Source organism: Loa loa (assembly GCF_000183805.2).
Source record: "Loa loa unplaced genomic scaffold supercont3.19, whole genome shotgun sequence".
Lineage (NCBI taxonomy): Eukaryota > Metazoa > Nematoda > Chromadorea > Rhabditida > Onchocercidae > Loa > Loa loa.
The window spans coordinates 143,615-157,767 of NW_018108199.1; the positions used below are offsets into that span (position 1 = coordinate 143,615).

Sequence of the window (14,153 nt, forward strand, 5' to 3'; positions counted from 1 at the left end):
CATCACATCATTAATATTTGCAAAGAAGATCGAAATTGCTCTTCGGTATGATTTCTTTTATTGTAAATTCATTTTAATTATTTTTCATTTCTTTTATCGTTTACTTCTACGCATTCTATATCCAAATTTTGAAGTATAAAATGCAAATAAACTGCAAGTGCAGCAATAAGTGCAAATAAACTGCATGTGCAGCAATAAGTGCAAATAAACTGCATGTGCAGCAATAAGTGCAAATAAACTGCATGTGCAGCAATAAGTGCAAATAAACTGCATGTGCAGCAAATTCTCAAACACAGCCACTTATCTATCAGTTTTCTTTCATTTTTTCACTTCTTTTTTTTTAATTTTTCGACTAAATTTCGATAAATTTTAGTTTAAGATTTCAATTAAATTTTAAAATAGCATTTCAAGTTAAAAAGGAAGTGGTCATTTTCTTGAATACAATAGAAAGAGTCAGAAATGTCTAATAGGTTAGTATGCTAATTCTTTTCAATGATTTTAATTTTTTTTCCCTTTCTAAAATAATAAATTTATATTGATAACTAATCATATCATTGCAATCGTAATGACTTCTAAGTATAACAATGATTCATGAACATATCTATCAAGTATATACCTTATCAGTTAGTCATGATGATAGTTTAAGTTGTAACATATAATGGAGAATTAGGATTTAATCCGGAAAGGGAGTTTGAAAACGGATATCGTACTAATCGTTACACCACTGGACGAGGCACCTTCAAATTTAGGAAAAGACAAAAGTAGCTGCTATAGATATTTGTATGTGTGTGGTATGTGTGTGTATGTGTGTGTATGTGTGTGTATGTATGTATGTGTGTGTGTGTGTGTGTGTGTGTCTATTATTTATATATAAGTAACATATAAAATATTTATATATAAATATGATTATAAAGTAGAAAGATGGGTTATTGATTGATTGTATTGTGGATGTGTTAGCGTGAGAATGTCCAGCTGTGAAGTGAATAATCTAAGCCAAAATATTAAAAATGATCTGGTCTGTTATCTGGCCACTTATAAGAGAGATGAGATGATGCATCTGAAAATACTTTTTCACTCCATTGTTAATGAATTATCAATGGATGACCTCTTTCAAACAGGAATGAAAATATTAGTTAGCATCAATATAATACTATATTGCTACACTCAAAAGCCTCATAATTGTAGGCAACGATGAGATGAAAAAGATTGGGCGGACAAAAGTGGACACGTTAAATAGCCAAACAAAAATATCGATTTCTTTTAATGGATAAATGATATGCAAGATATATCGATTATTTTTTATTTTATTTATGATACAGTGATAATAATGGTAACTGATAATGGCAATATATTGATTGATTCAATTATTCCCCGCTTAGAATTAATATCATCTGATATGATTGATGTTTAGAGTGTCAAACTTCGATCAGCTTTAGCAGATAGTGTAGAAGGTAAAGAAGTCTCAGTTTTACCATATTCAAATAGTTGTTTCCAGAAGACGAAGAACAAACAGGAAGGATATGTTGGGGACATAGGTCAGGGTAGTACTATTTAGTGAGGTCGAGGAGAACACTGATGGAGTATATGTTTAATCCTCTTATCAATGTTTGCTTGTGAGCCTTTAGCAAGCCAGAAATTAATAAAACTAAAAATGTGCGAATGTTCCCAGCCTTTCTATTCTTAATGCTTCGTTCGTTAACAATGAGAAGGAAGCTTTTATTTTAATAGTTTTCAGGGATCAGAAAAAAATCTTGTCGAGCTCAATAACTTATCAGCTTGAGGGGGAGGAGGGAAGGGGATTGTTAGCCAAAGACCAAAAGTCAATTTTATCTTTTTAATTATCAATAGGAAAAATTTTAGCTAAAAATCAATTACAATATCCTAAAAATGGCATAAATATAATCATCAAAATGTAGTTTTTAAGAATTAAACAAAGAATGAAATCATATCGAATTTAATACAGATTGTTAATTTGTTAATTTACAAAAATCATTGCTCAGTTTTATCTTCTTTGTTATCAATGAGGAAAATTTTAGTGTTAAAAGTTAATGGCGATATCCCGATATAATTCTTGGAAGGTTTTATGTTTTTCTTCTGCAAATTCAATCATTCAGATTGTTTCTTCATTATTTACCTTGGCTATTTTATATTGCTAGAGTTCCTTGCTAATTAAATAACCGTTAATTAAATCATAATTTGCAATATTTATTCATTGTTGGAATACATATTGATCACTTGTGCTTAAAACATTCCTTCATAATATACCTTTGAAATCTGAAAGAAAGTACTTCATTATTTTTCGGTCTTTTTGATAGACACGATGAAATGTAAAATCCTAACTAACTGATAGGTAATGTAGCGGCTCATTCCTTTCATCTTTTTTCATGTTGTTCAATCTTTCTAAAATATTGTTTTTGTGATGGTCATCAGATGAGCGTCCACCTTTGTTTTCATCCTTTTCAAACATATGAACCGACCAATTTGTTCATTTATTATTGCGCCATTTGTAACCGCTCAAGGGAAAAGTGATTTATTAACATTCGAACTTTTTTTTTCTTAATATATGAAATGAAAGGATAGTGGGAAAGGTGAATGAAATATCAAATCTGATGCAAATATGAACGAATTATTGCAGTTCAACGAAGGGAATGACATATTTTCGATTTAATTTGATAATTAATATAGCTAACATTTAATATGTTATTCTACTGAGATAAAGATTCCTACAACACCAGCTAATGAAATTAATTCATATCTTTAGCAATTTTAATCCTATATTATGTAATTTTTCTTATCAATAAGCCCCTAATTACAAAAGAAATAGATGAACAGGAAGAATTGAATTTTTAATATTTTTGAATAAAATTTCTATCCTTTCTTTTTCTTTCTCTTTTGTAATAAAAATTTCAATTCGATTTTAATTATGATAATTTTGCCGCTGAAATCAGAAAAAGCGCCTACAGCTGCTGGCATATCGTTCCAATGGAACAATAAATGAAACATTTTTTTGCTAGCATTTGAAATAATTTCTTTGGCTTTGTTGGCCTAATCCTATTGTTTGGGTTATTTTTCCAACAGTCTAAGCATTTCCTCTCTTCCTCATCATTTATCGTGATGGAATGCATACCAAAGATCATCTCAGGATAAGACATAAAAATTGAAGAGGGATTAGAAATTGTCGTTCAACATTATCGCAGGAAATAAATGAAGGTCGAATATCTTTGACATGCAAGGCAAAAAAAAAGAGACTTATAAAAGCAAATAAGCAAATTTTAAAAAAAAAAAACAAGAGAGAAAAGTATTTAATTGATATCGAATTTGAGCCATATAGTCCATATAGTCTGCAGAAAATGACAGGTGTTGAATATCTTGTCACCATAAATACAGTGATATATTCATTTATCATGGGAAAAATCAATAAATACATCGAATATTTAATATATATCCAAAAAAAAAAAACAGGTTTTTTGAGCAATTAAGCTGATAAGATGATAATCGAAAAGATCGATAATGTAATTATTAATTAAGAACATACTGGAGTGATCGTACAATTTTAATTCCAAAAACTACAAATGCCTTTTTACTTACTTCGTAACCTTTCATATTAATATGGTAATCATTAAATTAAAAAGAAACAATCATTTTACAGTCGTTTTTTTTTCCTTTTTATCATTCATAGCTTTTATTCATTTTAAAAAAAGTAAAGAGGAAAAATTTGCATATTTCTTTTCTCTATTATTCAAATGGAACAGTGAAGCAGTGTAGAATCGATGTAAAAAAAAAAGAAAAAAAGTTAACATCCAGTGTTAGGATGAATGCTAAAAAAAAAGAAGCAATGAAGTTTTGATGTATTCCGCTTGCTATCCATAAAATAGCCACTATCGGTAATCTTTCTTCAACACTATCATTGTCGTGATCCAATCATAACCATATCCATTTACATTTATCACTTCCTTTTCTCGTTTTCTATACTTCTTCCGGTTTTTCTTCCCTTCTTTTGTATGACTAAATTTAAATAAATAACTTAAATGGGAATGAATCGAAATTCCTTTTCAACGATGAATTTGTGCTTGATTGGCGGCATAGATGAAAAGATTTTATTATCAGATTGTTAAAGAAGATTATGGTTTGCTTGTATCATTTCCACAATAATCTCTCTTTATCTTCCATATACTTCAGATTTACCTCTTTATCCCTTTCTCTTTCTCCTTCTCTCTCTCTCTCTCTCCCTCTCCCTCTCTTACTCTCACTCTTGTAACTGCTTGAATTACTTCCTTTTTAGCATAAATGCAATTATAGATTCTCTTGCATACCATTTCTTTGATGATTCCTTTTCATTTTATGATCCATACTTTTGAAGTACACCATCTCTCTCATGCAATCTCAACTTTGTCATTAGGGATGCGGAAAATGTCACTTATCGAAGGAATTACTTGTAATTGTCGTTGTAGTTAGTAAATAATGTAAATACAGATCAAAGTTCATGCTGACTTTTGTAAATACAGATCAAAGTTCATGCTGACTTTTTTCTACACTAAACTTATTTTAAATTACCTATAAATTTCATAAGTGGCAAATTGATGAACTATTAAGTACTTCTACAAAAATTATTGCTTCTAAATATCAAAAAATCATTTCTTTTTCATAAATGAAAACCCAAAAATAATACCTGAAATGTTTGCATTTTCATATAAACAGAATTTGTAAACAAGGAATAGTTTAACCATCTGATTCTTGTTCTTATCTTTTTGATCACTTATGATTGATAAGCAATTATGAATCAATTTTCAAATGATGATAGTATTCAATACTATTTTCTTGTGACCATTGCTATCTCTTCAGTTATATTAACTAGCTTTATCCGCTAGTATCCTTCCATTTGGATGGAATAGGGATGGACAAGTAATTTCAAAGGATTGCAATGAAGTGAAATGCTAAATGAAATTGTTGGACTTTTTTAAAATAGCACATGCAAATTTTCGTGTTTTCACGTAGCAAATTCCACGTGGATTCACGTGAAAGTCATATCAAAGCTGATGATTGCAGAATAGGATTGAAATAATTGCAATACTGTAATTAACACTTTCAATTCATTAATTTGTTCACTTTCTTAACACGATGTCATATAAAAGAGTAGAAAAAAAAGATGAGAAGGAATCTTTTGACAAAATTTTTTTCAGAATTGATCTATTCATTCATTCATTCATTCACCATATTCGGTTCATTTCTTGTTGATCATTATTGCAACTTATTATAAATGCTCCAAGTGTCTCTTATCACATGATCACGCATTTTTCACGTCTGAACAAAATTGCTATTTCTAAAGACTGCTCAATATCTTCAGATAATTTCTCCCTAAAATCTAACACCCTATATTAAACAAAACAGCTACACATCCACACACACCCGAACACACACGTACACACGCACACACATCCACATACACACACACGTTCACGCACACACACCCAAACACACACATCCATCTGGAATCTTCAAATTTAGTTCAATAATTATTTTATATTTGTCGTTATTGGTTTAACAATTATTTCTCTTCGTTATTATACAGTTTACTATTGCAGTATTTTAATATTAGAAAACGATTTAAAAAAAAACAGAAGAAATTGGGATTTTAAAAGAGCGAATTATTCGATATGACATTTGTAGTTGGAAAACATTGACATACATGGGAATGGTGACAATGATTGATTGGAAGGATAAATTAAAAAAAAGAAAATGTGATGGAAAATTGTTTGTTAACAGAGCGAATCTAATTTCTCGAATCTTCTTTTATTCATATTTCAAGAATTTTCCATTTTTTTTTTCTGTGAAATATCATCTTTTAAAGGGATAGAAATTCGATGCAAATTCGTTTCAACATTATTAAAATAATTTTAGTGCACCGCAGCATGTCATACATTGGATATGGATGGATGTCAAAGAAATATTTGCAAAGTGAGGGTTGTTCATTCAAAATTTTACGATTATTTAATTTACATTATGGTGAAAAGTTTGAGTAATTGTTAAAATTATTTGTTAAAATGAATTATTTATGTGATGAAAAAGATTTATTTTAATTTAAAAAAACTTTTATCATTAAAATAGTCTAAGCTATTTTAAAGATTTATAATTAAAATGGTAATATTTTGCAGCATGTGAGAGAACCAGAAGTTTGCAAACATTCCTGTATTTATTTACAAGAGATATATCGGAATAAACCTGGAATTTGTCCCAATAACTCACATTTAGCTCCCTTCAATGTATGTCCAATCTAGTTACCGTCTCTTTTGTTTTTTCTATGCATATTAGCAAATTAAAATCAAATTGTCAAAAAAAAAAACTATCCAGTAAATTGTGCTAGGAAATAATAATAAGTAAATAAATAATGCTGAATGTCCGTCAAGTAAAAACTGAACACGGATGAATTATCTGGAAGCAAGTTATTTTCAGGAATGTACCGCATTGTGTCACTTAGATGGTGATTGTCCTGAAGCGAAGAAATGTTGTGTTGAAGGTTGTAGTAGGCAATGTCTGAAACCACGAGGAAGAGATTTGAATCTTTTGCCGATCCCAACCAGTATCAGTGTTCAGGAACGAAAACGAAAAAGGTATAGATAGTACAGATTGAAATATCGTATCAGAATAGTATGAAATCACTCATATAATTAATTAACCATCAAAGTATGGATCGGATAAACTGATAAGCAAATAAGAAAATTAATGAGCAAATAAGTGGAATATAGCTTATTTTAACAGATCAGTGATCGTTAGATGGGTCATGCAACAGATGAGTCGTGCTCAGACAAATTCAAATGCTAATTTGTATGTGGTGCAGTGGAGATGGAGTTTACATAAAGATGGTACTTCAATAAGCGATTGGCAAACGATCGTTACTGTATGTTAAAAATTTTACCATCAATTAATAAGAAGTGCCAATATTGTATCAAAAGATAAGTACCAATAGAAGTACCAATAATGTTAGAAATTTAACCATTAAGTAACAATAGGTACCAATGTTGTACCAAAAGATAAGCACCAATAATGTTAGAAATTTAACCATTAAGTAACAATAGGTACCAATGTTGTACCAAAAGATAAGCACCAATAATGTTAGAAATTTTAGGCACCAATAACGTACCAAAAGATAAGAACCAGTATAAGTACCGAATAATAAAATAGATTAGAAGATTATGCTTTACAAGTAGTCGATGAGATGTTCAGTCTTTTTTTATAATTTTTTTACTTTCAAATGTAAAAATTTAAAATTGCAATATGTGTATGCAAATGATTGAAATAATTTCAGCGTAACAAAATGTATGCTATTTTGAAGCATTTACTTGCACCAGGCAGATATTACATGTTTCGTGTAGCAGCTGTTAATACATACGGTAGTATGGGATTCTCAAAAAGCAGTCAACCATTCAAACTTTCGAAGGGTATGAGAGAAGTTTTCATCTCTGAATTTATTCATTTATTTTAGTTGTAATTAAAAAATGCTAAAATTTTTCAAATTTAGAACCTCAAGCACCTGGACAACCACTTGATTTGACGTTAGATAACTCAGAAATTGATGAGCACAATTTTTGGAAACAACGGATCAGATGGACTCCTCCAATTTCCGAATTACCGATCAAAAATTATATCGTAAGTAATCAAAACAAGTGAAGAATTCATGAAAGTTTAATAGTTTTCAGTAAACAAATCAGAATTGAAAACACATCTTGTAAAGGCGCAAAAATTTTAATTTTAAATCCTTTAATTTTTTCCAAATTTCAGATTTGATATGATGATAACTTGATTAATTAATATTTTCAAAGTAATATCTTATGATGATTTAATTCCTTTTGAAAATTTTAAAATGAAACAATTTGCATCGATTTTGTACAGCTTTCATGGCAAAAATCGACATTACAACAAGCAATTGCATATGAGGAAATGTTGAAACGACGAGTGAACAATGTTGAAAAACAGGAAAAGCGATCAACGATAGATGACGATGATGATGAGATTGATAATGAGGACAGTTTCATGGAACGTGAACGGATGTCAGTTGTAATACCGGCATATCATTCGTATGCTGACATCCATCAATTACAACTTCAATCTGTTTATTTAGTTGAAGTTGGTATTTGCTTGCTGTATCACTTAATGGCTCTAAAGAGTTTTTCGAAGGATAAATAATGAATAGTTAAGACTTTCTAGCAGAGTGGTTCACTCTGCGATTTAGTTATGTAATAGCATACTAGAAAAACTCCTCTGTATTAGATATCAGGTGTCCCATTCGATTGACGTTTTAGATCAGCTATTAACTAGGTACCACATCGTCTCGCATATACCCGTGCGTGTATTGCATGCAACCTAACCTTTGCAATTTTCCTGTTGACGACAGATATCTGTTTATAAATCACATTAATGTATTAGATGAATAAATCTATCTGAATATAAATTAAAAATTGCAGATTTACGCCACAGTAGACTCGTCGGATGGCGAATTACACGGAGAAAAAGCAACACTTTACGTGAGGACAGACACAATGAACGTCAGTAAAGACGAGCGTACTAACAGTAGTAGTGTTTATGGTAGTAGTAATATCACAAGTACAACGATTCAGAAATGGGAATCAGAATCCCGAAATAGACTGCAAGATGATATCACGATTGATACCAAATTGGAAATGTTAGATGTCAGGGCACCGTATTTCGACGATAATTTGAAAACTGTAGTGAGTTGGTTCAGGAATGGTCTATGCAACGGAACAAGAATTAAATATATGATAAGGTTAACTTTAGAAAGGTTACTTTTAATTAAAAGACGTGTCGGAAAATTTCAGAAGTTTCTCAGTGATACTCATGTTTTAGTTATTTTTAAGGAAAACAGATAAGCTGACAATATGAACTTTAACAATGGTATTTTTCCAGATGGCGTTTGTTGATGTGCAGAGGAAAAGATAGTAAACGCATTACTTACTATGATTTGGATTCATCCGGCGAAGATTGGGCGCAGATGGAAGTCCAAGAATGTGTCGCAGTTTTGGAAGATCTTGATTTTGCATGCTCATATAATGTGGAGCTTGTTAGTGGTCGTAACAAACAGGTTATTAAATTTAACATTATTAAGATTCTGAAAAATTATTAGAAGGACTATAATTTATTTGTAAATAAAAATTTTTCGGTCATGTTTCTGTTTTATAGACTTTTCCACTTAGACTAGGCTGATATTTTTCGGCCTAGACTAGACTGATATTTCTCTGTTTAGATGATTGCAAAGGCTCATTTCGAGACGCAAAGCTGCGAGAAAACGCCATCAACGATTACTTTAACCTGCGACAATCAACCAACTTCTCAATCCCTCTCTTGCATCGTTAATTCAAAAAATAATTCGGTACGATGTAACTGGAAGAATATTAATGGTACGGAAAAAAGTGTTGGCTACCGAATTGTACTCAGTAAATCCGGTGCAAAGGACAATCAAATAGTGATTATGCCACCACAAAGTACCACAGTTCAATTTGATAAGCTTGAACTGGATCACGACTATCATGTTCATGTACAAACGATTACAAGTAATGGTCTTGGCAATACGTTAACAACATCTTTCCGATTCAACCGGAACAAGACTTCCGAGAAGCTTTCATCGACTCTTTTACCTGATCATCTCCGGAATAATACTTTGTCTCATATAAGCAGTATAATCACGGATCATACAGGCGATGATCAAATATCACGGAAAATTAATCTGCAATCAGTAATAAGAGAAGATAACGGACTTCTGTATAATAATGAAAGGTTTCCAGGTGCTACGGTACTCGAGTTACCATTAGAAAGTGTTGCTTCAAGTGCTATTAGGTGGACAGCCTTCTATTTCATCTGTATAGATATATTGTTGAGGTATTTGTTTACTGTTAATACATTATAATACTGTATGATACTGTACATTAGTAACAAAGAGGAGAGGGAATGCTCGAGAAAGTGGATAGTTCAAGATAATTCTTGAAGTTTAATGAGTTCAAAATAATTCTTAATGCTTAACCAGCCCATCTTTCCCCTATCTTATTTTACAATTCTAATGGTATCGCCAGTTTCGGGAAGAAATTGCTTACTATCCCTCTCATCGATAGGAATTCATTTCTCTTTTGTCATTATGTTCATGATTTTATAGGAGTTTCAGGGTATATCGAAATTCTTTCTTTTTTTTTTTTTTCTCACGAAAAGGACTTTCCTCGGTCCTTAGACATTAAATGGACAGGAAAAAAATACACAAAATGTTACGATTAATTGTTAAAAAAAACTGTTGATTTTTGCCAATTTACAAAAGGGATTGGGCAAACTGTTAATTATTGTTAATTACAATGATATGTACATAATCCGTTTTGTTGCGGTGTTTTAATATTTGTTATCATAATACTGGCTTAAAGACCGGAGCAACGAAATTTTAATATACCATATGGAAATATGAAGCGCTAGTGATGGAACACGTGAAATATGTATAATGAAAACATAGGTAAGATTTACATACGGAAATAAACCGTATAACATATTTTCATAATGAGAAATACGTGAAATAAGAGTATATAATGAGAGTGTGAGAAATTAATAACACTTGACATGTACCTGAACAATTCAGGAAGAAAGAGTACCCGAAACAAATTCCCTGATAAGATCAGGTACAGAGGACTCCAATCCACATATATTCAATATATTTGGATCAACTGAATCGGTTTTGTTTAACTCCGTTTCAATCATACTCATTACGATTAATTTTGCGTCGGGTATATTCATCGCGGTGCGATACTCCTGCAATGCTACGAACGGCTGTTCCTGAAGAAAAATCAGCTAATCTATAAGTTAAAAAGAACACGACTAAAAAGAATGAACTAAAAAGGATAATCTGATATTTTCGATTCAAATACGTACCATAGAAATGGCTGATGTAGAATATTTTACAAATTTCGAAATTTTAATCAACAAAAGACTGATCCGAGTCTAATTTCAAAATAGCAAATCCGTTCCTTCATTGAACACCAAATACTCAGATTCTTACTAGCTTTTATTACTTAATGGAGCTGTCCGATAATTAATACAAGTGATTCACATAATTAAGTCATTCCCGCATATGCAAATCACCATTTATCAAAGGCAGCTCTGTAACTCTTAACTGCACCAAATATTCTTTGATAACCCGATCACAATTTCTAAAAACGTAATCATCCGCAATATCTCGTAAAATGACGTAGTTCTTCAGAATCCTATCAAACACTTTTACTTGAGAGAATTTAGATCGTTTAGCCTTCAAGCATACTCTTTGTTTACCTTGTAAACGATGGAAAAATATTTTGCCTGACATCAATGTGACACGTACTTATTGAGCCTAAGAAAATTAATTTCTCCGAAATGATTACAATTAATCTGCCTTACTTGATGTGACACTTTCTTTTCACTCCTTGATGCATAAATATCGAGAAGTAAATGTAGTCATTGGATGAAACCATATTGGAATACTTAATTCTCATTGCTAATGCAAAGATAATATCAGAAGTTAAGTTTAAAATGAATGATTAAAAACTTACATAATCATAACAAGTCTCGTCGCTTGTATAAATGATGAAAACATCGAATGGCAGTCTTTCTTGTTTGGCCCAAATCATCGGTAAAGCACAATCTATCACACCCACAGGGATCCGTTTCATTAATTCAACAACTTCGTCCAAATTCATCTTACAATCGAATTTAAAAGGTGTCAAACGATCCGAGAATGCTGTCGTTGTCACCTTAAAAAACAAAAATGTCCTGCCTTCATTATGGGATAATATTTCTTAGATTACAGTTCACTTTACAGGAGTTACCACTTTCCAAAAATCACTTAGGATTCATGCTGCTAAGACGCCTGAACTTATTTCATAAAATAAAGAGCCAAGAAAGTAGAGCCAAATTTCAGCCAGTTAGGACAGAAAATAGAAAAAAATGTAACATACACTTGATTCAGTCCGGACAAAAGTCATTGCATAGGCTGAAGCCGCCTGGCTACATGACAACATGGTCTTAGATACTAGAGAATTCATACTACCTAAAATATCTGAAGAAATACTTCACAGATAAATAATTAAAGTTAATAATTAACAAATAATTAAAGTTTGACTACTGCTTAATGATACAGAAAATTCAGAATTCTTTCCAACAACTAATAAAGACGACAATTGATAAGCGAATATAATATAGTATAAGACAAAAAAAAAAAGAATAAGAATAAAACTAAATTAAGTTCAAATTACCTGACACATTGAACGATAAACAATATCGTTTATTTGTAGGTGTAAGGTATTGAAAAGATGCATAAAAAGCTTTCTCAAGAGCATTTACAATATCTTCATTTGGTTCCCATTTCATCTTTCCTTCCCATTCATGTCCTCCTATGGAATATGTCGCATATGTTAGAAGAATACTAATTGGATGAATTTCTGCTTCCTTCAACTCTTTCTCATCCATTAGTTTGTCCACAACCATTTGATTGTATACACTGTTAAATATGAATAATATTGTTTTGATTTATTAGAAGAGATAAATCAATCCCCTAAACTATTACAATGCATTATTAACTAAGTACTTCATTTGTACAAACATACCGATGCTGTTTTTTTGACCCCAAAAGGTCACCAGCTGTCATTGCACCTAAATTTTTCATCATGACTGTTAGTGGCATTCTTATCAGTAGAGCTTCCCATATTTTTTTACTACTAAGTAGATCGTTTGGGATATGTTCATATACAAAATCTGAAATAATACTTTGGGAATTATAGAACAGAGTTATCAACTGTGAATTAGTGGAACACTTATCCAGGTCGAAATATTTAGAAATTCAAAATTCATATCGGCATATTTATATATTCAGTACTTATCGAAGTAATAGTAAACGCATGATCTGAATTAGTTGTAATTCTTACAAATCAATCCTTTAAACGAATATTTCATTGAAAATTAAAAAAAATTAAAAAAGTGAAAGTCACCTGTTAGAACTTGATTTTATGCATACCAAGAGGGCGCTAAAAGCCTTACCATGTTTATTGATCAGTTGAACTGCTTCATCAGCATCATCCAATGTTAGCTCTTGTAACCGTTCAAAATCCTTCAGGAATTGCAAAACCTCCAATGTTTCTCCAATAGACGCTTCTTTACTCGTCATTTTTTCATTTTCAACCAAAGCCGCCTCATCTACTTTTATCAGCCTCCGCTTTCCCACAATCTTCGTTTCCTCTTCCATTTCGTTGGTTCGTTGTTCACTTCTAACTGTCACTATCTTATCATCTGATTTACATTGTTTCACCTTCGATTTAGCTAACATCTCTTCACCTTTGCGCATGTTCATACTGTCTTAAGTAATATGCGCGTAAATGCTACTGTCACATAAAATAGCAAGACTAAGTGGAAAAACTCCAGAGTCAGGTAGTTTCATACCTTTCGCAATATATTTAAATATAGCATCGTATTCCTTATGATATTTCCAGTACTGATGATCACGGGGCATTGTCCATTCCGGATGAATATGGCTAAGCCGGAATACATCTCGATGAGTGTATCCTTCAAGACTACAGTACTTTGTAACTTGCATTACTAGCCGCTCCGGATCTTGACTGAGATACCTAAGTTAGAATAAAGATAGTCAGAAAAGAGTAAGCATTTAACATACGACAAGTTATCCAAACATTTAAACCTGAGACCACAGTTATTTGCCTTTTCCCGAATTCATTTGCTTGTCACAGCACACTTAACGAAATTGATCTATTCTTCCAAATTTAAACAGAAAAAAAGAACTGCAATGTTTAATTGTTACAAATCAACGAAATGAGCTTTAAAATTTACCAGTTTGAGATGGTATCTCGTAAAGCTCGCCCCCAACCTTTACTATTCACTTTCATTCCTGTCTCGCCGGATATCAGTTTACAATACTTAAGAAACATGAAAAGATGTGTTGAAATTCGACAAACCTAAAATACATTTCCAATTTCAACATTTGCAAATTGCGTATAAATCTTTTAATTAGTTAATTACAAAAATGAACCTTAGGGACAGCACGTAAAGCAAGTTGTTGGAGTGCTTTCTGGTATGCGACGTCCATGGGTTGGGCAAATTGTCTGTATTTTGCATTTACCTCAGTAGAA

General features: G+C 31.5%; 3 protein-coding genes across 3 annotated transcripts; 2 read left to right on the forward strand and 1 right to left on the reverse strand.

The window, feature by feature from the left end:
• Nucleotides 1-964: 964 nt before the first annotated feature.
• Nucleotides 965-1,555, forward strand: LOAG_07734 (hypothetical protein; the record flags this gene model as incomplete). Its single annotated transcript, XM_003143267.1, has 2 exons — nucleotides 965-1,132; nucleotides 1,412-1,555. The coding sequence occupies 2 exons, from the start codon at nucleotides 965-967 to the stop codon at nucleotides 1,553-1,555; spliced, it is 312 nt and encodes a 103-aa protein (XP_003143315.1).
• Nucleotides 1,556-6,420: 4,865 nt separating this feature from the next.
• LOAG_07735 (fibronectin type III domain-containing protein) lies at nucleotides 6,421-9,916 on the forward strand (the record flags this gene model as incomplete). The annotated part of the gene is made up of 8 exons (XM_003143268.1): nucleotides 6,421-6,608; nucleotides 6,757-6,895; nucleotides 7,304-7,436; nucleotides 7,517-7,644; nucleotides 7,888-8,121; nucleotides 8,460-8,779; nucleotides 8,920-9,094; nucleotides 9,257-9,916. The coding sequence occupies 8 exons, from the start codon at nucleotides 6,421-6,423 to the stop codon at nucleotides 9,914-9,916; spliced, it is 1,977 nt and encodes a 658-aa protein (XP_003143316.1).
• Nucleotides 9,917-10,620: 704 nt separating this feature from the next.
• Nucleotides 10,621-14,110, reverse strand: LOAG_07736 (hypothetical protein; the record flags this gene model as incomplete). Its single annotated transcript, XM_020447525.1, has 9 exons — nucleotides 10,621-10,818; nucleotides 11,568-11,768; nucleotides 11,973-12,064; nucleotides 12,270-12,514; nucleotides 12,621-12,768; nucleotides 13,051-13,365; nucleotides 13,450-13,634; nucleotides 13,855-13,979; nucleotides 14,054-14,110. 9 exons carry the CDS (start codon nucleotides 14,108-14,110, stop codon nucleotides 10,621-10,623), a joined length of 1,566 nt encoding a protein of 521 aa, XP_020302254.1.
• Nucleotides 14,111-14,153: the final 43 nt, after the last annotated feature.